General features: G+C 44.9%; 1 protein-coding gene across 2 annotated transcripts in view; it reads left to right on the top strand.

Moving 5' to 3' along the window:
• The first annotated feature begins 577 nt into the window (after positions 1 to 577).
• Positions 578 to 27,897, top strand: part of glsa (glutaminase a) — a 34,447-nt gene continuing 7,127 nt past the window's right edge. The window contains exons 1-13 of one of the 2 annotated variants that reach the window (XM_080835168.1): positions 578 to 986; positions 10,667 to 10,763; positions 13,667 to 13,785; positions 16,640 to 16,769; positions 17,328 to 17,407; positions 18,344 to 18,507; positions 20,103 to 20,161; positions 24,295 to 24,327; positions 24,423 to 24,481; positions 25,363 to 25,429; positions 26,166 to 26,216; positions 26,637 to 26,813; positions 27,640 to 27,771. In XM_080835168.1, the coding sequence (XP_080691294.1) occupies positions 694 to 986; positions 10,667 to 10,763; positions 13,667 to 13,785; positions 16,640 to 16,769; positions 17,328 to 17,407; positions 18,344 to 18,507; positions 20,103 to 20,161; positions 24,295 to 24,327; positions 24,423 to 24,481; positions 25,363 to 25,429; positions 26,166 to 26,216; positions 26,637 to 26,813; positions 27,640 to 27,771 (1,461 nt within the window). In that variant the 5' untranslated portion in view covers positions 578 to 693. The remainder of the gene's footprint in view (positions 987 to 10,666; positions 10,764 to 13,666; positions 13,786 to 16,639; positions 16,770 to 17,327; positions 17,408 to 18,343; positions 18,508 to 20,102; positions 20,162 to 24,294; positions 24,328 to 24,422; positions 24,482 to 25,362; positions 25,430 to 26,165; positions 26,217 to 26,636; positions 26,814 to 27,639; positions 27,772 to 27,897) is intronic. The other variant, XM_080835169.1, reaches the window with a different exon arrangement.

Here is a 27,897-nt window from a genome sequence, read left to right on the forward strand (position 1 = left end):
TGCCTGGTAATATCGATCTTGTTCAAGCTTTGAGTCATTCAGGCTTTAAATACATAATTTGAAGTCTGTCAAGATCACTGAACAATTCTAATTGTCATAGGCTAGACGCATTCTTAGCTGATTAGGAAATATGACATTTTCATAAACAGGTTTTCGAGGTAGCAAATTGATTTAATTTGTTTAGTCTTTCAATTGAGAAATGGAAACATTTTTACAATATAAAGATCCTGAGTATGGAGCGTTAAGTGCTTTCTCAGTCCCAAAACAGTGTACATTTGAAGTGGAGTTAAAAGTAGTCAACAGAAATTATTTTAACTAATCCTTGCGCCGGTGCCTAAACATCATGGTTGGCTTCAGAATTCTACCTTGCAGACGGCTTTCAAGGCCGCCGCCGGGTGGCATTACAGAAGGGAAATGATGTGAAATAAAATATGACTGATGTGTCTCGCCACCAATCAAATACAGGACATGCATGCGGTGCAACCAATGGCGTTCTACAAGGGCGTAAACACTGAAATGTTCTGTCCACTGACTGGCGTTGTCGTGATAAGTCATTGAAATAGTGCACAGACGAAGACCAGCGGATACCGCGTTCATCTTCATACATCATTTCGATATAGATAAGAAAAACACTATACCTTACCGTTATCTCTTGAATAGAACAGTTCCATCAACTAGCTTGACAGGATTGAAATGTTACATTTTAGGTACACGTTAGTGCTGAAGGAGTTGTTTAAATCCAACCGCTCACGTCCTTTTTCAGGTATAGATAGAAATAAGACGTCACTAACCGCCTCTTACTGCTTCAGTACCGCCTGTGGCAATGTCAAATTGGGGTCCAATTTAAAGTCCCTCCGTGTTGGGGGACAGCTACCGGCGCGGTCCATCATACATGGGGCGAAATACCTGTGCACGAAGACAGATGCCGGTTCAGTAACTGCGACTGAGGATTCGAAAAATGTCAGCAAAGAAGCTGCCGCAGAAAAGTGAGTAGCCGGTGAATGAATGATGGAGATAACGGCGTTTGATTAAAATGTGATGGTTAGCCTGGACTTAAATTAAGACAAATTTTAAGAAACTTACTGACCAGGTCTAGACGAGACACTTTTACTCGTTGTTAATCAGTAACAGTCTATGTGCGAATTATTTCATGGTGATCTTGTGTCACTGACTACTCCAGACCACCTTCCTGACTAGCTTGCTAATGCTAACACTGCTGTCGGGTTTGGCCAGCTTACCCACCAATCGAGATGTCTGTCTTAATGTACTTGTACATAACTGAGTAACGTTACTTTAGTTTGTTAAACTCTATAATTAACCACATAGTGAAATAACATGTTTTATTCCGTACAGTGACTGTATTAACAGTGGTCGGAGGACTTAGTAATTCCATTCAAGACAAAGCGCTGGTTGGTTTATGCAGAATAGCGTGTAGCGTGAGCTTCTGTTGTAGCGCCACTCGAGCGCACTAAGCAATTTCCGCACGCGTCTCAGTGCTATGGATTTTGACAGCAATGTGAGATAACAGCCTACAAGTCAATTACTCTATGGATCTCATACTAAAAGACAATTAAATGCAGGTTTCCGGAATTTATCTGAGGTAGTCGTGACTCGGTGTCGTTCTGTCCCATAAATTATTGCTCCCATCCAATGTGACCTGGCTGGGTCAGGAGACTATGGCTGCTCTGCAAATAACGGTACTACCTATTGGGTTCTCCGTCTGAGATTTCACCAATCATAAACAACTGTCAAAAACTGATTGAAACGTACTGCATATAACCCTCAGAATGTCATTTCTCTCCGGTGATCGTTTGAAAGCATCACAGACATAGAACTTACTGGGTAAAAACCAACTAAGCTCCATTGGAAGAGATGCTTGATTTGCATACACAATGCCGATGCGATGCTTTCTGAGATAAGATCTACTTGGACAGCTGAGAAATGACAGAGAGGGAATTGTGTGGAGTTGGCACTGTTCAAGGTCTAACCATGGGGAGAAAACTAGGGCGTCTTATTTTTGTTGTATCATTTCTTGTTGTATGTATTGCTGTATGGACAACAAGCTGTGTGTGTGTGTGCGTGTGTGTGTGTGTGTGTGTGTGTGTGTGTGTGTGTGTGTGTGTGTGTGTGTGTGTGTGTGTGTGTGTGTGTGTGTGTGTGTGTGTGTTTGTGTGTGTGTGCGCGCATGCATGTACACACATTTACATGTGTTCATCTAAGCAGGCCTTCTCAGGGTCCCACTTCTTGCCAGGGAATCATTGTGTCTATTTGTTGCTTTAGAATACATGTATTAATGAGATTATAAGCCGGTATTCCACAGGAAGCATATCCTTTAGGGAAATCTGCTGGAAACCTCTGTAGGCTGGACGGATGGACTGTGAGCCAGGAATGCAGAAATATAAATTAAACATCACCTCTTTTCCCCCCCAAGTTAAATACAAAATGGGACTTTTACTGACAGTATCTATAGATATTCCTGGCAGTGATCTTGCTAGTGAGAAAAACGTGATTGTTTTTTTTCCCCCTCCCTTTTTCATTCCCATCCTCTCAATGACTTGTGAAGGTCAGCATTTGCTTCGGCATGATCCATCCTGTGCCTCTCAGGGGAGGCCGTAGCGGCGTCTTCTTTCGCTTTTTGTATTGTGTGTGTGTGTGTGTGTTTGTGTGTGTAAGAGGAATCAATGGCAGTGTCACAGGGGTCCCTATGGCCTGGTTGTCATGACGCTGCTTCTGCTTGGCACCCTTCCCCTGTGTGTTGGGGGGGACGAGCATCACTAGGTTAAGATGCAGATGGTTGCTAAAAGCCACGCCTCCTCTGCTAGTGTGTGTATCGTGTGTGGAGCCAAGTGTCAGTGGGGATTTGAGTAAGCAAGTGGTACGTGCTGTTCACACCTCACCCTTCAATGGCTCTGAAGCTGCTTCAGGCTCTGATTGGCTCTGAAGCTGCTTCAGGCTCTGATTGGCTCTGAAGCTGCTTCAGGCTCTGATCAGGCTCTGTACCAACTCTGAATGAATGTGTATGATCTTTGTTGTTCTTTCCTGAAAAGCAAGCAATGCCTTTGGCAGCCATGTTTTTATGAGCTGGTTGAAGATTGTTTGCTGAATTATTTGCTCATAATGATTTGTGCGCGTGCTCTCTACACGCCTTTTCACCAGTGTGGTGAATGTCACACTTGATATTAAACCGAGCCTAATCCAGATGCTAGCTTGTGATCTAATGCATGTTAGGGGCTGTTAGGGGCTATTGGGGCAGCTGTGGCATAGAGGGTAGAGAAGCCGGCTTGGGACCGAAAAGTCGTTGGTGTGATTCCCTGGACTGTCAAGAAAAAAGATGCCTTTAAATGAACATCACAGACCAACCCCTGCCCAACCCCCATCACACACACACACACCCAAGCACCTCTTCTCTCACAACTTTATTGCTGTGGTTGTCATGGAGACTAGCTATGATTCCCGCAAGATGTTGCTGGATGAAGTTCCCACCTGTTCTGCTCTAGAGAGAGAGAGAGCATTGATGAATCTGTCATAATATCATGCCATGGGCAGCAACAGAAATGGGGCCAATAGTTTTCCGTAAAAAAAAAACTTTTGGTGAATTCAGTTTTTTTCCGTTTCAGCTCATTTTGTTCACCCTGAGGTAGATTGATGGCTTAAAATGAGTGAATAATACGTGCCCTTCTTAGATTATTGTTTGCCAGCCATCAACAGAACAGAAGACTGAAACATTTTTGTTTTAAATGCGGTTGGGAAGACGAGCAAATGAATGTGACTGAATGTGGCTGTAACAAGGTGTGTGCGTGTCAACCGTTTAAAAGGCTGGCGTGGCCGGAGCAGAGTTCAGCACAGAGGCGTGAAATTTCCTGACTGCTTTGGTTCTTCAATTAATGTTTTTTCATCGTGGCGATCGTTGTTGTGTTTATATGAAAGAAATTAAGTCTTACAGGGTAAAAAATACAGGGTTTTTTGGGCGATTTTGATGCACAAAATGATGATTCCGTTTCAAATGGTCCATTCCGCGAATTCCGTCCGTTTTCCGTTATCGCGGAAAACTAATGGCCCTATAGAAATGCCGTGTCCTGAAGCAAAAAAACACTGAGCGCTTAAAAAGAATTAAAACCGAAGGAAGGCTCTTACGAAGTCACTCACTATGTGTGGACTAATTTGCCCTGGGAATGATGGGATAGTGAGATGGCTGTAACATAATCTGCTGATGCACGGCTAGATAGACACACACACACACACACACACACACACACACACACACACACACACACACAGTTCATTAGATATCCCCTGGAAGCACTATGCTAGTGTCTCACCCTCGGCTGTCGTGTCTGTGTCGTAGTGCTGTATTTGTCCACTGGGAATGACGCATGCTTGACCGCTTCCCAAAACTAGCGGCAGTGATCTGATCACGTGCAGGCTCTGCCTAATGACACCCCCCCCTGCCAGTGTTTGTCTCCTTTCTACTGTGTGTGTGTGTGTGTGTGTGTGTGTGTGTGTTTGTGTTTGCACATCAGTCATTAGCCGCATGCTAATGTTCTAGCTGGTGCTATGACTCCGGGTACTACCAGCTGCCCTTGTGTGTTAAATGAGATGAGTGAACGAGCGCGCAAACACCTTCTGTTTCCCTCCCTGTGTGTGTGTGTGTGTGTGTGTGTGTGTGTGTGTGTGTGTGTGTGTGTGTGTGTGTGTGTGTGTGTGTGTGTGTGTGTGTGTGTGTGTTTGTGTGTGTCTGAGAGAGAGAGAGAAAGAAAGAGAGAGAATTGTTGTCAGCCAGCCAAGATGGATGACCCTCTGCATGGCCCTGAGTGCATATCAGAGCTTGTTTTGTCTGTGGAAGAGGCAAATACATTTGTGTTCATGTTTGTTTACACCGCGTGTGTGTCGTGTTTTATCCAGTCCGCCCCCCAAACTTACTCCTGTAGCAGCTGAATTGGGAAGGAATTTTACCCTGACCTGATCCAGAGTCATCTCTTCTCTGACTGACTCTTGCAGTCCAGTTTTAGTTGAGGTGGTTAGGGTGCAGACTGCTATTTTAGTGCAGGTAGTTAGGAGTCAGCCCACTCCAGTCTAGTGTACACATTCTGCTTGAGGCGCACACCTGATCTCACAGCAGGGCGTCTGTATGTCATGTGTGCTTTGCCTTCAATGCTCCACATTCATGGCCTGAGAAGTTTTGGGCTGCTTGGGGAGTTCCCCCCTGGGCCAGAGCTTGTGTTACTGACAGACACATGGTGTGAGCCAGCGCTGCACATCGTCATGGGGATCTGATGCAGACTCGGGGTAGCAGCCAGCGCTGTACATCGCCATGGGGAACTGATGCAGACTCGGGGTAGCAGCCAGCGCTGCACATCGCCATGGGGATCTGATGCAGACTCAGGACAGATCTGCTTCTGTCGCGTTCTGGGGAGTGTGCTTGCAGTTCACGCTTACGCACGACAGTGAAACCGAGGACACTACTAAGGACATACAGTGACCTAACATCATATTGTTACATCTATTGCATATTAACAACATTATGAAATATATTATTAAGCATGTCATTAAGCTTATTTTGAAAGATTGTTAAGTGAATTGGGTTCATTTGTAACTGTAAGGGAGTTCGGTGTGAGGAGCTCAGTTTGTGACGCATAGAGATAGCGACGCCAAAGTCGACAGATTTCCCTGAAAGAAGTAGGGCGCAGATGAATGTGTTCAGGATTCAGGACCACAGTTGGATCATGGTTCCACGGGTGAAAATGCAAACCTGCAGCCTCTTCACTGTCACTAAGCTGAGATGTATTCCTTAGCTGTGTTCCTTAGCTGTGTTCCTTAGCTGTGTTCCTTAGCTGTGTTCCTTAGCTGTGTTCCGGAGCTGTGTTCCTGAGCTGTGTTCCTGAGCTGTATTCCTGAGCTGGGTGCTGTTGGCAAACGCACTGAGTGTCGGGAGTAAGCAAAGGAAACGCTCCACCTCTGGGTGACGTGCGCACTGACGCTGTGTGAGTCAGCACAGAGCTCTTCTTTGCCAGTGCTAGCTGCAGGCCCCTACTGCACTGCAGATTCCCCAAAATAACCACTTATTTAGATTAAATAGACACATTATGAAGGAATAGTATTAAGCGTGTCATCAAGCTTATTATGAAAGACTGTAAAGTGAATTAGGTTAGTTTGTAACTGTGAGGGAGATTGATGTGTAGAGATGCATGGAGTTAGCAGTGCCTAGTACCCAAACAGTGGTAGAACAAGGTGAAAGGCAACCAGACAGAGAGAGAGTGTATGATTGAATGATTGATTCATCGATTGATTGATTGATAGGGGGGTAGGAGAAAGGCGCCCTTACAATGAGCGAAATACAGAAAAGTGAAAGAGAGAGACTGACGGGGAACCAGACCAACCTTACAAAAAAAAGTGCAAATCATCCGAAGGTCATCAGAAGGTCATGGGAAGTGGGAGCCTCAGGGTTTGTGCAGGTGCAGTGGACCATGAGGAGTTTAACTGCATGTTAGTTTGACCCTTACCTGATGTGAGGGTCTGTTTAGAAGACCTCACTGTGTTAGTTATTCAGGGTACTGTGTGTGTGTGTGTTATACAGTGCTAATGGCTGACTGCATCCCAAGTGGCACGGTGTGTATAGCTGCAAGGTAGCTCGCTGCTAATGAGCGCTCCACACACACACAGGGATCGCTGCAGCTGGTCAGGTGTTCTCCCCGTCAGCACTTCTAAATCGAGATACACCAGCGTGACTCTAAGAAGAGAGCTGAATAACATCAGCATGGAAAAGGCCTTTAGGGTCAAGCAGTGTCTGTGTGAACTCAAGAAACTCCAGTGGCTTTTCTGTTAGGAGCTTATTTAATTTATTTGCTCGTGTGTTATCTGTGTCGCTGAGTGAGTGAGCCGGGAAAGAGATGGAGCGATTGAGTGCGCAGACTTGTTTAAGAGGGGCAGAATCGATTTGCGGTTTTGGCCGTTATCATACGATGGATCGTGGCACTTGCGTTCTATTCACCTGCCCTCCCAGAGAGAGTCAGTTGGGGGGCTGTGACCATATTCTGGAGTGATAAGCAAGGCAGAAGAATAGGACAGGAAATCTTTTTCTCCCTGGAAGAGACGGTACTCTCTCCGTGGTAAATGTTATGACCACCTCCCCCTCACTTCTGGGCGGAGGCTGCCGTTGTGTGAAAGAGATTAACCAACGCACGGTACGCCCCTATCTGTAAGTAGTGTGAGAGAGGGAGAGAGAGGGAGAGAGAGGGAGAGAGAGGGAGCGTGTGGGTGTGTAAGTGTGCGTGTGTGTGTGTGTGTGTGTGTGTGTGTGTGTGTGGTGTGTGTGTGGTGTGGGTGTGTGTGTGTGTGTGTGTTGTTGTTCCGGGAACAGAAATAGCACCGGAGATGACTTTTTGGCATGCAGCCGCTGTATTAGCAGGGATCAGTAGCAGCAGGGAGGTCCATGGGGATGCAGGCTTGGATCTCATTAGCTGGTGGTGTGGTGGGGGGGTGGGGGGGTTGCTGGCTATAGTGCCCTACTTTCCCCGCGTGCCAAGCTGACTGACCCTTTATGCCAAGCTGCTGCCGTTGGTCAGTCAGGGGCAGCTGGTACTGGGAGAATGATTCATGTCCTGTGTGTGTGTGTGTGTGTGTGTGTGTGTATGTGTGTGTGTGTGTGTGTGTGTGTGTGTGTGTGTGTGTGTGTGTGTGTGTGTGTGTGTGTGTGTGTGTGTGTGTGTGTGTGTGTGCATGTGTGCGTGTTATTTCTCTTCTCCTCTCAATCCCTCTATTTTTTTTATCTTGATGCTTCACTCTTCTCTCTCTGTTTTTGTGTCTCAATCGTTCCATTTGACTTTCTCTCTCTCTCTTTCTCTCTCTCTCTTTCTCTCTCTCTCTCTCTGCTTCCTCTCTACCTTCTACCTCTCTCTCTCTCTCTCTCTCTCTCTCTCTCTATCTCTCTCTCTCCCCCCTCTATGGTTTTATTCCTCCCCAGGTCGGCTCTGTAAAAATGCATGGTAGAAATCAAGACAAAAAAAGTTAACAATAGAATTGGAGTGTAACCTAGAATACTTTTTTTTTTTTGCCATGTCATTTCGGACTCAAATGTGTGACCTCAAACATTCTGCTCATGTAGGAAAGATGCATCGAGCCCAAAAGTAGAACCGGAGCCAGGTAAACAGGCCACTGAGAATGGCGCCGTGAACTATGAGAGAGCAGGAAGGAAAGAGGAGGGAGAGAAAGAGAAACAGACAGAGGGAGGCGAGGCCCAAAAGACAGAGGAGCAGGTTAGGGGACAGAGGGAGGTCAGTGAGAGAGAGGAGACAGAGAAGATCATGGTGGAGCACGAGGACGAGAGGTAAGGAGATGTGTACGTGAGGAGGTGTCGATAGGAGGAGGTGTCATGAGGGAGTCGCATACTGCAGCATACTGGGGAGCAACTATCAACACAGATGGTTGGATAGATAACCAATTACAAGTCCAATATGTTCATCTATTTGGTGCAATTGTAATATAGATTTTTGGACTGTATAGGCTTCCATTGCAGCCAAGGTTTAGGTAAAAAAGTTTTCATCTTATGCGCCAATATCACTTCTGTTAAAGCACAGTACGCTTTGTGAATGAAAGGTAATATTTTGTTGAGTGTGACCACTGTAAGCTCTAACAGCCCAGCCTCTCCACTCTCACAGGCAGGAAAAGTCAGCAGATGCCTCTGAGATTCTGGCCGCGTCTGACATAAGGTGGCAGTACGAATGCCCGGACAAGGTGCAGCTAGATCTCAAGCTAGAAAGATACCTGGGTCATCCTATTCTGGAAGTGAGGCAGGCCAAACAGCCGTTAGCAGAGGACCACAAGGAGAGGTAAGACAGGAGAGGGAGATGAGCGGGCACAGGGAAAGGCCTAGGACCACAAGGAGAGAGATAAGAAAGGAAGAAAAGAGATGGAGAAAGAACGAGAGACGGACACCTACGAGCAATAAGGATCGAGCACTGAAGACGGGTTCCTGCTTCTTCTTCTCTTTCTGCAATGCTAGTCTCAGTTGGGGGGTTCTTCTTCTCTTCCGCAGTGCTAGTCTCAGCGACGGGGTTCTTCGCTCAAATTGCGCTGAGTCATCCTGCAGCACAGTAGCACAGGAGCACAGTAGCACAGGAGCAGAGGGTTTAACTCCAGTCTGTTCTGTCATGTCATCTTATAAGATCAGAGGTTACCCGAGACAAGCACCCTCAGTTTAGATCCATGCCAGCAACAACTTAAAAAAACTGATTTCATGTCAAATAATAGTGAACAATGAATAATGTCTGGGTTTTATTTACAAGTTGGTATTACCTGTGGATCTGATGACTAATCAAATGCAAACAGTGTCTGATTTTGGTGTGTAGGTGCTCTCATGAATGCGCGTGTGTTTATTAAAGTGAAGGTGTCCATCTTTGAATGTCCATTTTGAATGATGTTTTCCAGAATGCAGCGTTCACTCGACTGTGTGTAATTGATTTATTGTGTAATTGAATTTGTTGTCAATGTTTGTGTTCACTGTTGTCACTCATTCACTTTGCATATTTTCTCTCCCCCCTTTGGTTGATCTGCTTGCTTTTGCATTTGTGTGTAAGTATATATATATATATTTATTTTATTTCAGTAGTTTTAGTGTTATTTCGTGTCTGAGCTCGCCTCTCTGCTAACAGCTCTTCTATTCTGTTCCCTGTAATGTCTTCTGCATACACACACACACACAAACACACACACACACACACTCCGCAAGCCACTGCGCTTGACTTCCCCTTTTTGACGTCCATAAGTATCCCAGCATTCCTCTGGCCATCCAGGAATGACATCACAATTGGGCCAGTTGTCATCAGTAACGTGTCAGAAGTAGACTTCAAAAGGGGAAGGTTCGTGTGAACAGAGTGAGTTCACCAGGGCTAGGGGACGGATGCCACTCAGGGGTATTTACCCATAGTGCTCATCAGCTGAAAAAAGAACCTCCAAAAAATGGGTCCCTGGGTCCTTCCTGGATGTCGAAAGATGTGCCTAACCAAAGCTCTATGTAGTATTCTTATTTTGCTACTTATTAAAGCCCTTACAGTATGGATGAAAGCCAGGAGCCCCGGCTCCATTGCTTTCCCACAATGCAGTGCATTTCTAGGAGCCCCAGTGCTTGGTGTGAACTTCACACTTTTTTTATTTTTTATTTATTCCTTCCTTTTAAAAGTTGTCCCAAAAATCATTTTCTAACACACTAACTCTTCTTCTCCAAGAGGAATGGATTAGCAACAGCGGTGTGCTGAGTGGCACTCACTGAGTGCACATCTAACACATCTGTTGCAGGACTACCCTGACCTAACGCTCTAACATAGCTGGAGTTCTCTCACACCATACTTACAAAATTCCACCAAGAGTCACTTTCTTAACACTCCCAAATTACATGGAACTTTCTAGACCCTCTCCCCCCTGCAGTGTACCCCTAGAGGACTAGCATTTGACAAGCAAAAACAGAGGTTGAAATAGTAATACTGAGTGTCAGTGTCACTCTAAAATAGTGTCAGTATTACTCTTTAAATCTGCCTATCGTCTTCCTCTTCTTACACAGCTGCCCCCCTCCCTCGCTGCAGATCCCCCCCCCCATCCTGCTTTCTCTGGGCCTTGGTAGCATTAGCGGCTACCATCCAGCGTCTCACTTGTCCCTCTGTTCTCCGCCCTTCAGGAGAAGGAAGGCAGGTATCCTGCCCAGCCTGGAGGACCTGCTCTTCTACACCATCGCAGAGGGCGCGGACAAGATCCCCGCACACAAGTTCACCACGGTGAGAGCTAGCGTTCACACTTAGAATGGCACACAAGTTCACCAAGGTGAGAGCTAGCGTTCACACTTAGAATGGCACACAAGAAAAAAAAAAAAAAAAAGAATGGCACACAAGTTCAGCACGGTGAGAGGTAGCGTTCACACTTAGAATGGCACACAAGTTCACCACGGTGAGAGCTAGTGGGGCGTCTTTACACTGTTAATATGTCCGCCTTTAGACTTTACACTGTTTATACTGTATGTCCGCTTTTAGACTTTACGCTGTTAATATGTCCGCCTTCAGACTTTACACTGTAAATATGTCCGCCTTCAGACTTTACACTGTTAATATGTCCGCCTTTAGACTTTACACTGTTAATATGTCCGCCTTCAGACTTTACACTGTAAATATGTCCGCCTTCAGACTTTACACTGTTAATATGTCCGCCTTTAGACTTTACACTGTTAATATGTCCGCCTTTAGACTTTACACTGTTTATTTGTCCGCCTCTGGATTTTAAACAGTTTATATGTCTGTCAGCTCAGACCCTGAAGAGGGAAATCAGATAAGGTAGATAAGCTACCTAAAAGTGTCTCCCATTTTAATTGGATCAGGTTTTGACAGGTTAATGTTCTTACGCTGTACAGTGTCACTGTCAAAGCACCCCTCTTGGAACTCAATCTAGACTAATCAAACAGGGCTATGGAAATGGCTTCAGCGAGGGACAGCGTGCGCTCAGTCAAAAGGGAAGCCACTGGGGGGAATTTCAGAATAGTGGAGATTTGTTCAAATATGGTTAATGCTGGGCGGACATGGAGGATTTTTCTATTTACTACACATGTTCTGGCTCCAGAAGGCACTTTACTGGACAGAATCTGGCTCTAATTTTGTCAATATGGCCGACCAAATAATTTCTTCAGAACATCCAGTTATTGGTTGGTAGCCTTGAGGATGATGCGTTGGACTTTCTGATTTTTTCCCTGATTTTTCCTGGATCTGGTGTTGAGCTGGTGCTGCTCTACTAATCTGAGTCCGTGTCAACTGGGGTTGGCTATGCAGCCAACAACAAACTGTGGCCTAGGGGCCCAAATGATTTCTTCACAACGCCCAGTCATTGGTTGGAAGCCTTGAGGATGATTTTTTGAACGATTGATTGATTTTGATTGATGTTTTTTTCCCCCTGATATGTCCTGGATCTAGGTGGCAAAATACTATCCTATACGTGCAACATAGCATCCATGTTCAGGGGCAAATACAACAACATTGTGATTGTGACATTGTATTCATGCAGTGTTATAAAGGAGCACAAACCCCTCTCGTGTCAGAGTCAGTAGGAAGCTGCTGAAGCGTATACCTCTTGCCTGATGGAGAGATCAAACCACTGTATAATCAATACCCTTGAGATGGCTTGGATCAATACCCTTGAGATGGCGTGGTTTCCCCATTTAGAAGACTCCATCAGCAGTCACGCAAGGCCACCCCGCTAATATCTCAGTCGGCCGTATTAATTCACACGATAACTCAGTGTGTTCCCCGACCCCCGACTCTCCAGCTCTGTCTCGTCCACCGGATGTGCACCATTAATTCCCTCCGTTAGCGGACTCCCATTAATCTCCACCTGTCAGCCCAGCGCCGCCCGAAGGCTGCCTTTGTTTTATTTTATCCCATTGATGGCTCTATCTCGGCGGTGAAAGACTATGAGCATGAGTCACTGTTCCACCAGAGGCCTCACACACCTCATTACCCGTCACTGTCACGTCACCCAGATAAAGGACCAGCCGAACAGGACCATAACAAACCCATCTCCATTAGCTAGGAAAGACTTTAGAGGCCAGTTTTTTGTATAACAGGAGGATAACAGGAGAAATTGACATTTTAAAGTAACACAATGCAACAATTATACTTCAGAATTAGGGTTAGGATCAGCAGTTTAACCTTAAAATAACAGCTTGAAAAAAATTGGGGCGCTACAATGACTTTTAATATGGAGAATCGCCTCCATTGCCATACCAGGGTCCATAGGCATATCACTTCGTTCTGTAGTTTTGCCTGTGGCCGCCCAGCTTTCTACTGTCTGCCGAACTAGTAAGCAGCTTATTTGCCGTCTTGCTTTGCTTGTGTTGCACTACTTGCTTGATGTTTGACTGTGTAAGGACAGTTGTTGAGTAAGTCAGCACATTTCAAGATATTTCGTTAGTTTTAGCTGCTAGCATATCGTTAGCGAATAGCTATTGATCCGTTGTGCTGCTTTAAGGTTTGGCCCCTGTAGCTTTCTGTAGCTTAGCTTGATTGTTTTGTTATGGTTTTCGGCCTCTTTTTAGTCATGTGATGAATTGATGTAAAGAAGCCTATTGTTGGTTTGGATCATTCAAGTTCAAATTGATTTCATTGACCCAAATATGATCTGAAAATGTCGTAACATTATTAATTGTAACCAGGAGGTAATTATGGTCATGCTCAAATGTCAGTATGAAGCGACACGGTAATGTAATTCCAGACAGCAGATCTCATGATGTGTATTGATATTTGTGTATTATTTATGACAGCATCTCTCTCCGCCTCCAGCTGTTTTCTGAGACATCCACTAACTAGGTCAGGGAACCCAGCACTTCGAGGAATAAAACTAGTCTCTTGAGTCCAGTGTCTACAACTCAACCCTAAATCCCCCTCTCTCTGTCTCTACATCTCTCTCACTCCCTTTCTGTCTCTCTCTCTCGCTTTCTCTCCATCTCTGTATCTCTATATCTCTATATCTCTCTCTCTCCCTTTTTCTCTCTCTTTCTTTCTCTCTTTCTCCATCTCTGTATCTCTCGCTCTCTTCCTCTCTCGTTCTCTCCATCTCTGTATCTCTCTCGCTCTCTTCCTCTCTCTTTCTCTTCATCTCTCGCTCTCTTCCTCTCTCTCCCCCCCCCATCCTCCCTCAGGCACTGAAAGCCACAGGCCTATGGACTGGCGACCCCAGACTGAAAGAATGTATGGAGATGCTGAAGACGACGCTCAAGACCACTTCAGATGGCGCTCTGGACCGCCACCTCTTCAAGAAGTAAGACTCTGTTGTGTGTTTTCAAATGTTCTTATTCTGGTTTAAATGTTGTCACCTTCCAGTAAACATCCGAGTCAAAGGCTGTGCAAACAAGCTCTGCGTTTGATGATCGGAGAGTTGTAATTGTAAGGTCCGTTTCACACTGCCTGTGACACGTGTGCGTTGCGGTTGCTTTACCCGCTTTTTCGAGCCGCGGCTGAGAAGTCCGTCTCTCCTGTTGGCGCGGAAATGAAAATCAACCGGTATTGCAGCTGCAACGCACCACAACGCACATGCAATGCAGCCAGTGTGCATTTAGCACTGCCTACATACTCAATCACGTGAACCGCACCTTAGCCAGTCCTACTCCATGGTTATGGAGCTCGCTGAAAATACAGGCAGCCATCTTGCCAAGACTCTGAGACAAGTAAGGTTGCCACATCATTGGCTATGATGATAATTATTTTTATTTGTATTTATTTTTTCCCTTTTGTATCCCCCTGTCATTTAAATAATTTAGCAGCCGTTGATGCATTTCAGCTGCAGTCCAGTAGTTTGAGCATCAATTGGGCATTAATAATTCACAGGGAGAGAGGAGGGCGCGTGCTCTAGGTGGATGGAATATAATGGCATAAGCAAGAAATATGTTTCACCAATTATGTTATATGCCCCAAATGAGTTTAATATGGACCCACACAAGAGCTTTAATGCTGGACAGAGATGAGTGTGTGTGTATGTATGTGTGTGTTGGCATTTTTACACATACCACTCATACACATCTCTCTCATTCTCTGTCTTGCTTTCACACACAGGCACTCTCACACACGCAACACAGACACACACAGACACACACAGACACACACAGACACACACAGACACACACAGGCACTCTCACACACACACACACACACTTACACACACACACTCTCTCTGTCTCTCTTTTACACACACACACACACACACATATATACATACACACTCTCTGTCTGTCTCACTCACTCACACACGCACACGCACACGCACACACACACACACACACACACACACACACACACACACACACACACACACACACACACACACACACACACACACACACACACACACACACACACACACACACACAGCATCCCACAGCGCCCCTCTCAACAACAGCTTGGAGAACAGCTCCAAATCCCCCGTCACACTGCCGCGTGGCAGCGCCCCTTCTGCCCTGGTACAGCTCCTCCCCAGTGGGCACCACAGAGCCTGGCATAGGGCCAACGCCTCCATCCCACTCAAGGACACGGTGGGGTGAAGGCATATCCAGGCAGTACTAATCGAGCAACATGACATCACACAGGGAATGTTTAAGTACACATATATGAACCTGCATATCCAGGCAGTACTAATCGTGCAACATGACATCACAAGGAATATTTAAGTACACATACATGAACCTGCATATCCAAGCAGTTCTAATCTAGCAACTTGAAATCGCATAGAGAATATAATTGCACATATTCACCTTCATATCCAGGCATTACAAATCTCTGAACTCAAAATCACATAGAGAATATGAATGCAGGCATTACTAATCACTCAACATCATATAGAGAATATGAATGCACATATACTGTATGAACCTTCATATCCAGGCAGTACTAATCGCTCACCTCTCCATCACACGGAGACGTGACTGTATGTATAGTTGTAGGATTCACTCAATCCTACGCCTCATAGTCACCATGGCTGCTCATGTATTAAACCTCTCCACCTCTGACCTCATAGCTATTATTACCACATATCTTAAACCTCTTAAATAAGCATTACGATACGACATCCCCCCACCCTCTGCCTTCTAGACACCATGACTCCTGGTGTGTGAACCCTTATAAAAAGGCTGTGTGATACCCTGACCTCTGAACCCTACCCCAGTCGTGGTAAGAGTGGTCTCTCATGCGTTAATCCTCCAGTGAAGCTGCGCTGCTTCCTGCATTTAACCTATCAGATTAAGCCAGCCGTCGCCCCCGTAAGAGCGCACGTGCTCAGGGGACCAACACCTGCCTGGCCCTAACGTGTGAGACTGTATTCTAATCGGTGTGTGTGTGTGTGTGTGTGTGTTTGTGTGTTTGTGTGTTTGTGTGTGTGTGTGTGTGTGTGTGTGTGTGTGTGTGTGTGTGTGTGTGTGTGTGTGTGTGTGTGTGAATACAGCTCTACTAGCCCAACAACACACACACACACACACACACACACACACACACACACACACACACACACAGCTATTAGAATTCAGTGCACTCGTGCGCTTAGCCCTAATGGCCGGAGTGAGATTTACTTCCCCCAGCTGTGTGTGAGCCAGGAGGCCGTCTGTGGGCAGGTTAATGAAGCAGGAGACAGCAGTCCATTTAGTCAGTCCCTATTGGTGCAGAGGGCTTGCTGAGTTTTCACAGGGACACATACCACACTGTCTCAAGCTCGAAGAGGGAACACGCCCCCTAAAGGATCACCAGTTATTCTGATTCTATGAGGAGGTTTTACTGTTATTGTGGTTTTAGAGGTTCAAATTGTTTTCCGTGCCTTTTTAATACTCATTGTACATACATAACTGTCATGGTCATGGATATACAGTAAGTTACAATTCTCTCTCACTCTCTTTCTTTCTCTCTCACTCTCTCTCTCCCCCACTCTCTTTCTCTCTCACTCTCTCTCCCCCCCACTCTCTTTCTCTCTCACTCTCTTTCTCCCTCTCTGCCCCCGGCTCTCTCTTCTCTCCACTCACTCTCTTTCTCTCTCTCTCCTCTCCACTCTCTCTCCTCTCTCTCTTCTCTCTACTCTCTCTTCCCCCCACCCTCATTCTCTTTCTCTCTCCCTTTCTTGTGCACTCGGCCCTCAGGTGCGTCCAGAGCAACATAGTGCTGCTCACCCAGGCTTTCCGGAAGAAGTTTGTCATCCCCGACTTCCAGTCCTTCACCTCCCACATCACGGACATTTACGACACTGCCAGGATGAAGTCCGGGGGCGCGGTGAGTCCCATGCCCACACACACACACACACACACACACACACACACACACACACACACACACACACACACACACACTGTCAGTGAACCCATCCCATTAAGCCGGTTTGTTCTTGTTACAAGGGAGGTTTTCGGGGACACTGTGGCGCAAGTCAATAAGCCCCACATTTACGGGCTTCATTGCCTACATTGTTTTCACGGTCCTCACCTTCACTGTCCTGTACAATTAAAGGCATAAAAAAAAGCCAAAAATACATCTTTTTAAAAAAAGAAAATTGAAAGGGAGGGAGGTTTTCCTTTGCAGCAGTGCTCTGTGCTGTACTGTCATGGGGTTGGCCTATCCAGTCTCATCCTCATTTTCATCCTCATTCCACCACCTGAGCATGACACACCAACTATGGCCAGTCTTGAAAACAAGTGTCGAGTGTGTGTGTTGAGTGTGTGTGTTGTTCTGCTTCTTTTGAATTAGATTTTTTGTGTGTGTGTGTTGTTCTGCTTCTTTTGAATTTGAATTTGAATTTGAATTTGAATTTGTGTGTGTGTGTGTGTTGTTCTGCAGGTGGCGGACTACATCCCTCAGCTGTCGAAGTTCAGCCCTGACCTGTGGGGCGTGGCCCTGTGCACGGTGGATGGACAAAGGTGAGACCAAGGCCCAGAAGCCTTTGCTTGCAGACGCAGTCCGCCATTTGGTCGAAAGCTTGTTTGATATTTCAGTCCAGCAGCCAACCGAATTACACCCCTCCCTTCTGTGCTCCTGAATCAATGTGTTGCTTGGCTGGAATTGTTTATTGCTCAGTCTGAGCCACTGCGGGGTTTTTTGCGGCATTGTTTACAAATACCTGATTTTTGTGGGTTTGTTTGTTTAGTTTTTTGAGCACACACACAAACTTGCAGACTGCTCCTTTCATTTTGCTTCATACAGGGTTAGTTTCTCGTTGCAATCTGATGAAGACTAGGTAGACTAGGTTATTTTTATTTAAGTGTACAACGGAGGTTTTGCAGCCGCATGGGATTGCCTGAAGTGAAGGTTGCCCAGGAAACAGGCGATGGATGTATCATACTGATACAAGTTTAGTGGTTGTGTGTGGTGGTCACTGTGTGTGTGTTATATGAGTGTGTACTCATTGTGTGTGTGTGTGTGTGTGTGTGTGTCGATGTGTTTGTGTGTGTGTGTGTGTGTGTCTTAGGCTTATCTTCAATCCTGGCCCCTCTCTTGTGCTGATAGATACAAGGTGTGCGTGTTGTAGCTGTAAGTTAAAATGATGTTGAGTGAAGCACTTTAAAGTTCATTATTTGAACATATTGATTGAGATTTGGGATATTCAGTCTGATCAAATGGTTTGATTATGGATCTGGTAAATAACTACAAATTTAGGGTGAGACCGGTTTGAGAATGGAACACTGTCTCCCTCTGGTAGCTGTTGAGATGCTGGATGTGATGACGATTTCTTCTTTTAGTAAGCATGTCACGATTCCATTATTTGTTGGCTAAGAAGGCAGAACAGTGCGTTCCTGTGTGTGTATTTGTGTGTGTGTGTTTGTAAGTGACTGATTTTTACCGTCTCATCCTCTCAGATTTACAGTGGGTGACACCAAGGTCCCGTTCTGTCTGCAGTCATGTGTGAAGCCTCTGAAGTACGCCATCGCCGTGCACGACCACGGAACAGAGTATGTGCATCGCTTCATCGGCAAGGAGCCCAGCGGCCTGCGCTTTAACAAGCTCTTCCTCAACGATGACGGTGAGGGATCTCACACACGCACACTCACACTCACACTCACACACACAAGGAGCCTAGTGGCCTGTGCTTCAACAAGCTTTTCCTAAACACACACACACACACACACACAAGGAGCCTAGCGGCCTGTGCTTCAACAAACTTTTCCTCAACGTTGACGGTGAGGGATCTCACACACGCACATACACACACACACACACACACACACACAAACACACACACACACAAGGAGCCTAGCGGCCTGTGCTTCAACAAACTTTTCCTCAATGATGACGTGTAGGATCTCCCCCACACACACACACACACACACACACACACACAGGAGTTCTATTGCTATTGCTAATCCTGTGCTCAGGTTGGGGGTTTGGTCCTTGCCTCCGTGTGCTCTGCCTTATAGAGAAATGACACCGCAGACGTCCACTTCTCTCCTGCACCCCGGCCTATTTCTGCACCCCCCACACCCCATTACCCCCTCCAGAGGATCAGATCAACAATCAATTCTGTCCCATAGTGTAGTCTAGTCTAGTCTGGTCTAGTAGTCCTCTATTGAGCCCAATAATCATGTGCTTAGTCTAGTCCTCTTCTCTTGTTCTGCACCCCCCACCCCCCACTCCCCCCTTCAGAGGGTGGGCTCTACCGTAGGCCCTTAGGGCCCTGCTGTAGCTCCACATCAGCAGAATTTCTGCCTGCCTGCCTGCCTGCCCTGGGCGTCCGAGGCGGGGTCTGAGCCCGGAGTTGACTTTTGGATAAAGCCCCCTTAGAGCTGCCCCTGCATTCCTGTGCTCTGGACACAGTTTACTGTGCTGTGTTTGTGGTCGGTTTGCGTATTTGTGTTTTGTGTGCATATTTGTATTTTGTGTTAACGTGTGTGTATGTGTGTATGTGTGTATCTGTATGTATGTGTGTGTGTTTATGCGTGCTTGCGCATGCGTACGTGCGTGCACGTTTGTGTTGTTGGTTATTTTATTCCATTTTGGTGGGTCATGTTTTCCCCTTAAGCAGATTAAAGGTCGTTGCGTGTGACGCACCCACAGTGGAGTGTGCTGCCTCCTAGTGGAGCTTTAGTGTCCTCGCAGTACAGTACTGCTTATTCACAGAAGCCACCTCTACACAGACCAATACATCATAATTTACACCTCATCCAGCTATGGTCATGTGCTCAGAGCCTTTTAAGCCGCCCTGAAGTTCTAAGGAGGCTGTTGAGTTTTTGTTATTTTATTTTTTAAACATATTTTGTATTCAGGAAAGGTAGTACAATATTGGATGCATTTAAGTACAATGTCTTGAATTGTTTTTGTCATTTTTATCAATCAAATAAATCCCTCCCACCCATACAAGGAGGCTGTTGAGTTTTTTTAGGCTGTGTAAAGCTTTTCAGTGGAGCCACATACTGTTTCCACACACATATTGTTTCCAGAGATTTTTGTACAAGAATAGATTTTAAGCACAGTTTTTTACCCTAAATTCTTCCCAAAATTACTCTCATGGAGTTGCTATGCTTTCCTCTCATCTTTCTCAACATCTCCCTACAGCCAGTAATAGGGACCTGAGAGCTTTGGAAGAACACTGCTCTAAATTATCTTTTGTTTTTCTGACAGATAAGCCCCACAATCCCATGGTTAATGCTGGAGCTATCGTCTGCACCTCTCTCATCAAGGTAAGCCCCCTCCCCACCCTCTCCTGCTGTGTCTATCACTGAATACTGCATGTTGGACCGCAGCTCAGATGCGCCAACCCCCATGTTATATCAGCGTCGCTGTAACCTCTAGCTTGTAGTAATTCTCCCCTCCACCTTCCAGGAAACCGTTTGTGATTTCTGCAGTAAAATGGTACAAAAAGGGATGTTTGTGATTTCTGCATTAAAATGGGACAAGGGATGTTTGTGATTTCTGCATTAAAATTGGGCAAAAGGATGTTCGTCATGAAGTTTAGGTCAGAGGGGGGAATGACTTCCGCCCAGATTAAGGACTTGCTGGCAGAGCGATTAAGGTTATGAATAATCATCGTGAGAGGGGGATTAATTCCTGCGTGGGCGTCAGGTCCCCCGCACCCCTGCTGATTGGCCGAGTGATGCCAGCGTGAGGCAGTGCCAGGGGGCCTTCAGCGGAGGTGGGTTGGGTAGGGGGTGGCACTGGAGCCCATACCCATTAGTCTCTATATTGCGCCAGCGGAAGAGGCAGACGCCAGACGGCAATGTTAGCAGTCTGAGTCAGGCAGCACCAGTGGTACAGGAGGTAGAGAAGTCGTTCAGTAATCAGAAGGTAGCTTGAAGCATCCTTGAGCAAGACACTGAACCCCTAATTGCTCCTGATGTACAGTGTGCCATCAGTGTAAAATGTAAAAAAAAAAATGGTATACCTTGCAGGTAGCTTTGGATAAAAGCGTCTGCTAAATGACTAAATGTAAATGTAGGCAATGGGGTTTATGATTCATGACGTATATCATTCCTGATACAATACAGACGTTTCAGTCTTCAATTACTCTGTACAGATATTGCCAAGTCAGGTTAATTGTTTAACATATTAAATTCCTGACTCATCGCATAATACAGGCATTTGAATATAGACCCATTGGATGTAGATCTGGCTCTTCAATGAGCAGATGCCACTCTTACCTGCTTGTTTTCAGTCAACTCCGATCCGCTCCGTGCCCGTTCACCTTCAGATTCAGGTTAAGCGTTGACGACAGCTGTGTTCCACCTCAGTCTTAGCTGCCCTCATTTCTTTAGGCATGTCCAGGCTTTACACAGACACACCAGAGCCTGTCGTTGTATTTGTGGTCTGTTTTTTTTTTTTAATGGGTCAAAGATCGAATGAGCTTTGAGAACAAGTCATGTTTGCTTGCAGGTGATCCCCCCACCATCTTTTGTAGATGCGTTGATGAAGAGGTAGCCTAAAGGAGACACGTATGTTGTCTTGGTTACCTGTTAACGTAGCCTACATTAATATTCTCACAAGAAATAACAGCATTTTCTCCTCAACTCAATGAAACCAGAACCATCTGGCACTATGTTCCACCTGTCCCCCTGTTCCTAACAGACTAGAGATTAATCTCTTTTGTGAAATTTGTAAAAATGTTAAACATCCATTCCATAGTTGTTTAACAGAAATGGTATCCAGTGATTTGCTGCTTGGCCACAATATCTGGACTTTTTTGAATCTTTAAATAAACAGTTTACAGACTGGGTTTATCAACCATAAAACAAACAAAGTAGTTAAAAGAAAAAGATAAGGTAATAAAGAATGACAAAGTTGATATCTAATATCAGCTGCTTATAATATAATCAGCTGTTATTGTTCTGTGAAAATTGTTAGCACATAGATATAAAAAGAAATTGACAAAATTAGTTTTCTCCCAGTTTCGGTTTAGGTCGTAGCACAGCACAGCATGCCGAGTTAGCATAGCACAGGATAGCATGCTAAGTTAGCAAAGCACAGCATAGTATGCTAAGCTTATTTGGGTATAACGGCTAAAGTTTCTCCTCAAATGACACACAGTCCTCTTACTGTGGCCAGGCAGTGTTGTGCATTTGGCATCATGTGAAAGTGCAGTGTGCCTGCAACCTCCCTCTCTCTCTCTCTCTTTCTCTCTATCTTTCCATCTGTGTCTCTCCCTCTATTCGCACTCTTATACAGGGAGCAGTGTAATGGGGGGCTCTCTCTCTCAGCCCCCCCCCCCCCCCCCTCTCCACTCCTGGTTGAGCTGGGCAGGTGCTGGATTTAACCGTACAGTTTGCCGTATTACGTTCATAATAATGTTACGCCAGGCCACCAGAGACTGTGACTCACTCCACCCCCCCTCAGAATAATGTCAGGAAAGCCCAGATTTATCTAAAATATTCTACTAATAATATGCCCTAACTATATATAGCCTACATATCTTCTGAAATAATGTAGAAGACGACAGCAAGTGAACAAGATCAAAACTTTCCATAGTCTGCATAGCACCACATACCCACATACTCCTGTACAGCAGGGGGCACTCTTGTGTGGGTGAGTTGGGCCTATAACCCTCCCCCTTCCTGTCCCCAGCCCACTCCTGGTTAAGTGACGGCTGTGTGTTCTGTACTCTGGTGCAGTCAAGTAGATACATACAGTAGATCAGTTTTCAAGGCCTGCATAGTATGTGTGTGGGCCTCCAACTTAACCTTGGAGAACTGTGTAATATGTTTTTCTGTCAAGGTTCTTCTTCTGTGGTTTTATGTGTTGTGAATATATTTCTACAGCATTAGGATCTGTGGGAAATGTTGACCACTGCAACAGGTCAATCACGTTGGTAATTTTTTACTTTCAATTATTTTCCCCTACATTGATTTCAGTCTAAAACTCAACAAAAAAAACTGATTGAATATTTTTTTTTTTAAGTTAATTTTTTGTGCAAGTGACTCATAGGTGACTAACGAATGTCCTTTAATCGAAAAAAATCTGCTGTAGTAGTCAAGAAAATCAGCTCTTTTGTTTTGCACTAATCATTTGCATTGTTTCCTAATAACACACATTTAGCCCCGTTTCCATAGATCCAACGTTGCGTCTAATGAACACACTTTATCACTGAAGTGTACTCTCACCCCTAGCGTCCTAGCATTTAGAGTCTATAACTTTAAATATTAGCAATCCTGTGTGTAAAATAGGAATAAAGGAATAAATATAGTATGGCTGTACATAATCTAGGTGTGTACACCAGCACATTATCCAAACATAAACTATTTCCTATAAAAGTGTTCTACACTAGGGAGGACATGTGATTGGTCAGACTGCCACAGCTCCAACAGGCTGCATTTAACACACAAAAAAAAACTTTATATTGCATTCTGTGTCTTCATAGCATGCAATTACGAGGTAGAGATTACAGTCACAGTACAGTTCACAGCTACTACTGTTACCCGCTAGTGTACTTTCCTGATTAATTGCCCTGAATACAACTGCCCCCTGTGCCTCCTCCCTGTTGCAGTAACACTGTTGAGGTGTACTTCTATAAAACAGTCTTGTTCTTCCTGAGAGGAGAGTGTTGGGTTTTCCTCCTCTCACACTCAGAGGCACACTGTAGTTAACACACACCATAGCCCCTTATTCACCTTAGCTTACAGTCACAAGCATACTGTAATTAGCACACACCAAAGCCCCTCTTTCACTAGATCACAGTCATGTGTAGCATACTGTAGTTAACACACACCATAGCCCCTCTTTCACTTTAGCTCACAGGCATGTGTAGCATACTGTAGTTAGCGCACACCATTTCACCTTAGTCCACAGTCATGTGAAGATTCTCTTTGATTTACTCACAGATGTGAGCCTTTTTAATGTAGAGAACTTAAGGAATTTGTGAAAATAATACACACTTTTCACAGTTAGACACACTGATCTTGGTCAGAGATGCCATTTTGTGTCCTGCGTTAAAACAGACCCATTTTAAACCCCTGCATTCCTAGGCTGTTGACTTCCTTTCACCATAAACCCCAAACTAACTATAATCTGTTTCACCCAGACCGCCTGAAGCAAATGATTGATTCATAGTATTTGATTAGTAATGTCTGTCTAATTAAATAATCAAACCAATGCTGATGTTAAAAATGTCATCTTGTTTAGGATCTATGATCTTGTTTTGGGCTAATTTGGCTAATGTTACTGCTAATTTGATCTCTAGACATAGTCACACACATTTGTAACAATTTTAGACGTACGCTGCAAGATACACTGTTTGTGTGTGTGTGTGTGTGTGTGTGTGTGTGTGTGTGTGTGTGTGTGTGTGAAGCTTTGATCCATACTTTTCCTCTCTTTTCTTGTTTTTCAGCAAGGAGCAGGCAACGCAGAGAAGTTTGACTATGTAAGTCTGCTCAGACGTGTAAGATCACTGGATTCTTGAACCCTGTGTTAGCCTGAGGATAGGATCGTTGAATACTTTGTTTTGTTCTTTCGCAGGTCATGAACTTCATGAATAAACTGGCAGGAAATGAGTATGTGGGATTCAGCAATGCAACGTAAGTACTCTCTGGCTAAACTTATCTATTTTTCTTCTTTTTATTTTATTTTGTGGCATACATTTATCTACCAATAATTTGCATTCTACATCTAATAAATATTTAATCAATGTCGTATAAATATTTACCAGTATCGTCTGCATCTACTCTAAGTACCCAACCGTTTTGAAGTTTTATGGGCACCAGCATCTTAATGATGTTCTTTATAGCAGGAACTTTTAGTTCCATCCAACCCATCAATCTAACCCATCCAACCTCAGGGTCGATCTCAGGACCTTTTATTTCCATCCAACCCTAGGGTCGATCTCAGGACCTTTTAGTTCCATACCCTAGGGTCGGTCTCAGGACCTCTTAGTTCCATACAACCCTAGGGTAGATCTCAGGACCTTTTAGTTCCATCCAACCCTAGGGTCGATCTCAGGACCTTTTAGTTCCATACCCTAGGGTCGGTCTCAGGACCTCTTAGTTCCATACAAACCTAGGGTCGATCTCAGGACCTTTTAGTTCCATCCAACTTTAGGGTCGATCTCAGGACCTTTTATTTCCATCCAACCCTAGGGTCGATCTCAGGACCTTTTAGTTCCATCCAACCTTAGGGTCGATCTCGGGACCTTTTAGTTCCATCCAACCTTAGGGTCGATCTCGGGACCTTTTAGTTCCATCCAACCCTAGGGTCGATCTCAGGACCTTTTAGTTCCATCCAACCTTATGGTCGATCTCGGGACCTTTTAGTTCCATACAACCCTAGGGTCGATTTCAGGACCTTTAGTTCCATCCAACCCTAGGGTCGATCTCGGGACCTTTTAGTTTGATCTCAGTCAAGTCTCTCTGGCCAGCCCAGTGTTGCCTGACCTGTATTTTGTCCGGCTTCCTCTCTGCAGGTTCCAGTCGGAGCGCTTGTCAGGAGACAGGAACTTTGCCATTGGCTATTACTTGAAGGAGAAGAAGGTGAGACGTTCACCGCTTGTCTTTCTTTACCTCCCCCTCTTTCTTCTCTCCTTCTATCTTCTCTCTCACCTGCCTTCACTGTCTATCTTTTCTCTTCTCTCTTCTTCCTCTCTTTTTCTCTGTCTTCCCTCTCTCTCTCTCTCTCTCTCTCTCTCTCTCTCTCTCTTCCTCTCTCTGTGTCCTACGCCCTTTAACTCTAACTACCACAGAGTTCTAGAATACTGGACCCCCCTCACTGCCAAACAAATATGGCTGACCTCCATTCTAAATAAAAAACAATCTTCTGGATATAATCAAACTCTGTATAAAGTAGTTTTAATTCTTCTTGTTTTACACTATTTTTATAAGCAATAGCACAGTACCGATATTTTAATTGGCTAGATGTTACGGCACCAATGCTGATGCTCTTTGGGCACCCCTACCTGCCCTTGGCACACTCATTGTGGGTGCATACTTATTTTCTGCATCAAATGCAAAAATAAAGTCATAAATATTATAAAATGCATTTTTCTGGATTTTTCTGTTTCTCACTGTTAATATACAACTACCATTACAATTATAGATCACACATTTCTTTGTAAGTGGCCAAACTTGCGAAATCGGCAGGGGTTCAAATACTTATTCTCCCCACTGTATATGCGCCTCTGGTAGTAAACCAGTTCATATTTTTCTGTCTGTGCTGCGATGTGATGTGATGTAGCCCCCAGCTCACTGTTGACTGGTTTGTCTGTTGCAGTGTTTCCCTGAAGGGACAGACATGACCGCCATCCTGGACTTTTACTTCCAGGTGAGTTTTGGTTGCCGAATTGATATTCTACTGTAATGGGCTAACTTCCCTAGTTGTGTGTGTGTGTTTCTGTGTGTGTATTTCTGTGTGTGTGTGTTTGTGTGTGTGAAACATGATGTATGGCTCTATCAGGGTGACTGTTTGTTATTATGATTTGTACAGACTGTGGTGAAAATAATGAGTGTAGTGTACGTGTGTGTGTGGTCAGCTGTGATTGATTAAGGTGATGATATAGACAAACACATGACGTGCGTGTGTTTAAATCATAAAGTATGTGTGTTTTGCTGGTCAGCTCAGCTCAATTGAGGGGACGTGTGTATGTTTAAATCATAATGTGTGTGTGTTTTGCCGGTCAGCTGTGCTCAATCGAGGTGACGTGCGTGTGTTTAAATCCTAATGTGTGTGTGTTTTGCTCGTCAGCTGTGCTCAATCGAGGTGACGTGCGAGAGCGCCAGTGTCATGGCTGCCACGTTGGCCAACGGCGGCTTCTGTCCAATCACAGGCGAGCGTGTGCTGAACCCCGAAGCCGTGCGGAACACCCTGAGTCTCATGCACTCCTGTGGCATGTACGACTTCTCTGGACAGTTCGCCTTCCACGTGAGTCGCACACACGCACGCACACACACGCACACACACACACAGACACTCACTCACTCTAAATTAATGGCTTTTTTTATAATAGTACCAATTATTTAACGGTACCAGTAAACATTTAGTATAAAAAGAGTAGTGCACTTTTATTCACACTCTTAATTGTGCTCTCTGGTCATATTAACAGTATACATCAACAGCATCTTAACTCCACAGTAACTTCCCTCCTTCAGTAGTTCATTCACTAAAAGCTATAGATTATGGGCATGGTCATATTAACAGTATAAAACACATGTGATTGGCTGGTTGCAGGTGGGCTTGCCGTCTATAGATTATGGACATGATCGTGTTAACAGTATAAAACACATGTGATTGGCTGGTTGCAGGTGGGCTTGCCGTCTATAGATTATGGACATGATCGTGTTAACAGTATAAAACACATGTGATTAGGTGGTTGCAGGTAGGTTTGCCGGCTATAGATTATGGGCATGATCGTGTTAACAGTATAAAACACATGTGATTAGGTGGTTGCAGGTAGGTTTGCCGGCTATAGATTATGAAAATGATCGTATTAACAGTATAAAAAACATGTGATTAGGTGGTTGCAGGTGGGCTTGCCGTCTATAGATTATGGGCATGATCGTGTTAACAGTATAAAAAACATGTGATTAGGTGGTTGCAGGTGGGCTTGCCGTCTATAGATTATGGGCATGATCGTATTAACAGTATAAAACACATGTGATTAGGTGGTTGCAGGTAGGTTTGCCGTCTATAGATTATGAAAATGATCGTATTAACAGTATAAAACACTTGTGATTGGCTCTGGTTGCAGGTGGGCTTGCCGGCTAAGTCTGGAGTGGCAGGAGGCATTCTGCTGGTGGTGCCAAACGTGATGGGCATCATGTGCTGGTCGCCGCCTCTGGACAAGCTGGGCAACAGCGTGCGTGGAATCCAGTTCTGTACGGTAAGCAGAAACTTCACTGCATCCATTACAGCCTTGGCCTTGCCAGTTAAGAGTTAAAACTTTTCAGGATTTAAAAAAAATATTTCAACATAAATAAATAAAACCAGCATAATTTAAATATAATTT

Source organism: Sprattus sprattus, assembly GCF_963457725.1.
Source record: "Sprattus sprattus genome assembly, chromosome: 3".
Classification (NCBI taxonomy): domain Eukaryota; kingdom Metazoa; phylum Chordata; class Actinopteri; order Clupeiformes; family Clupeidae; genus Sprattus; species Sprattus sprattus.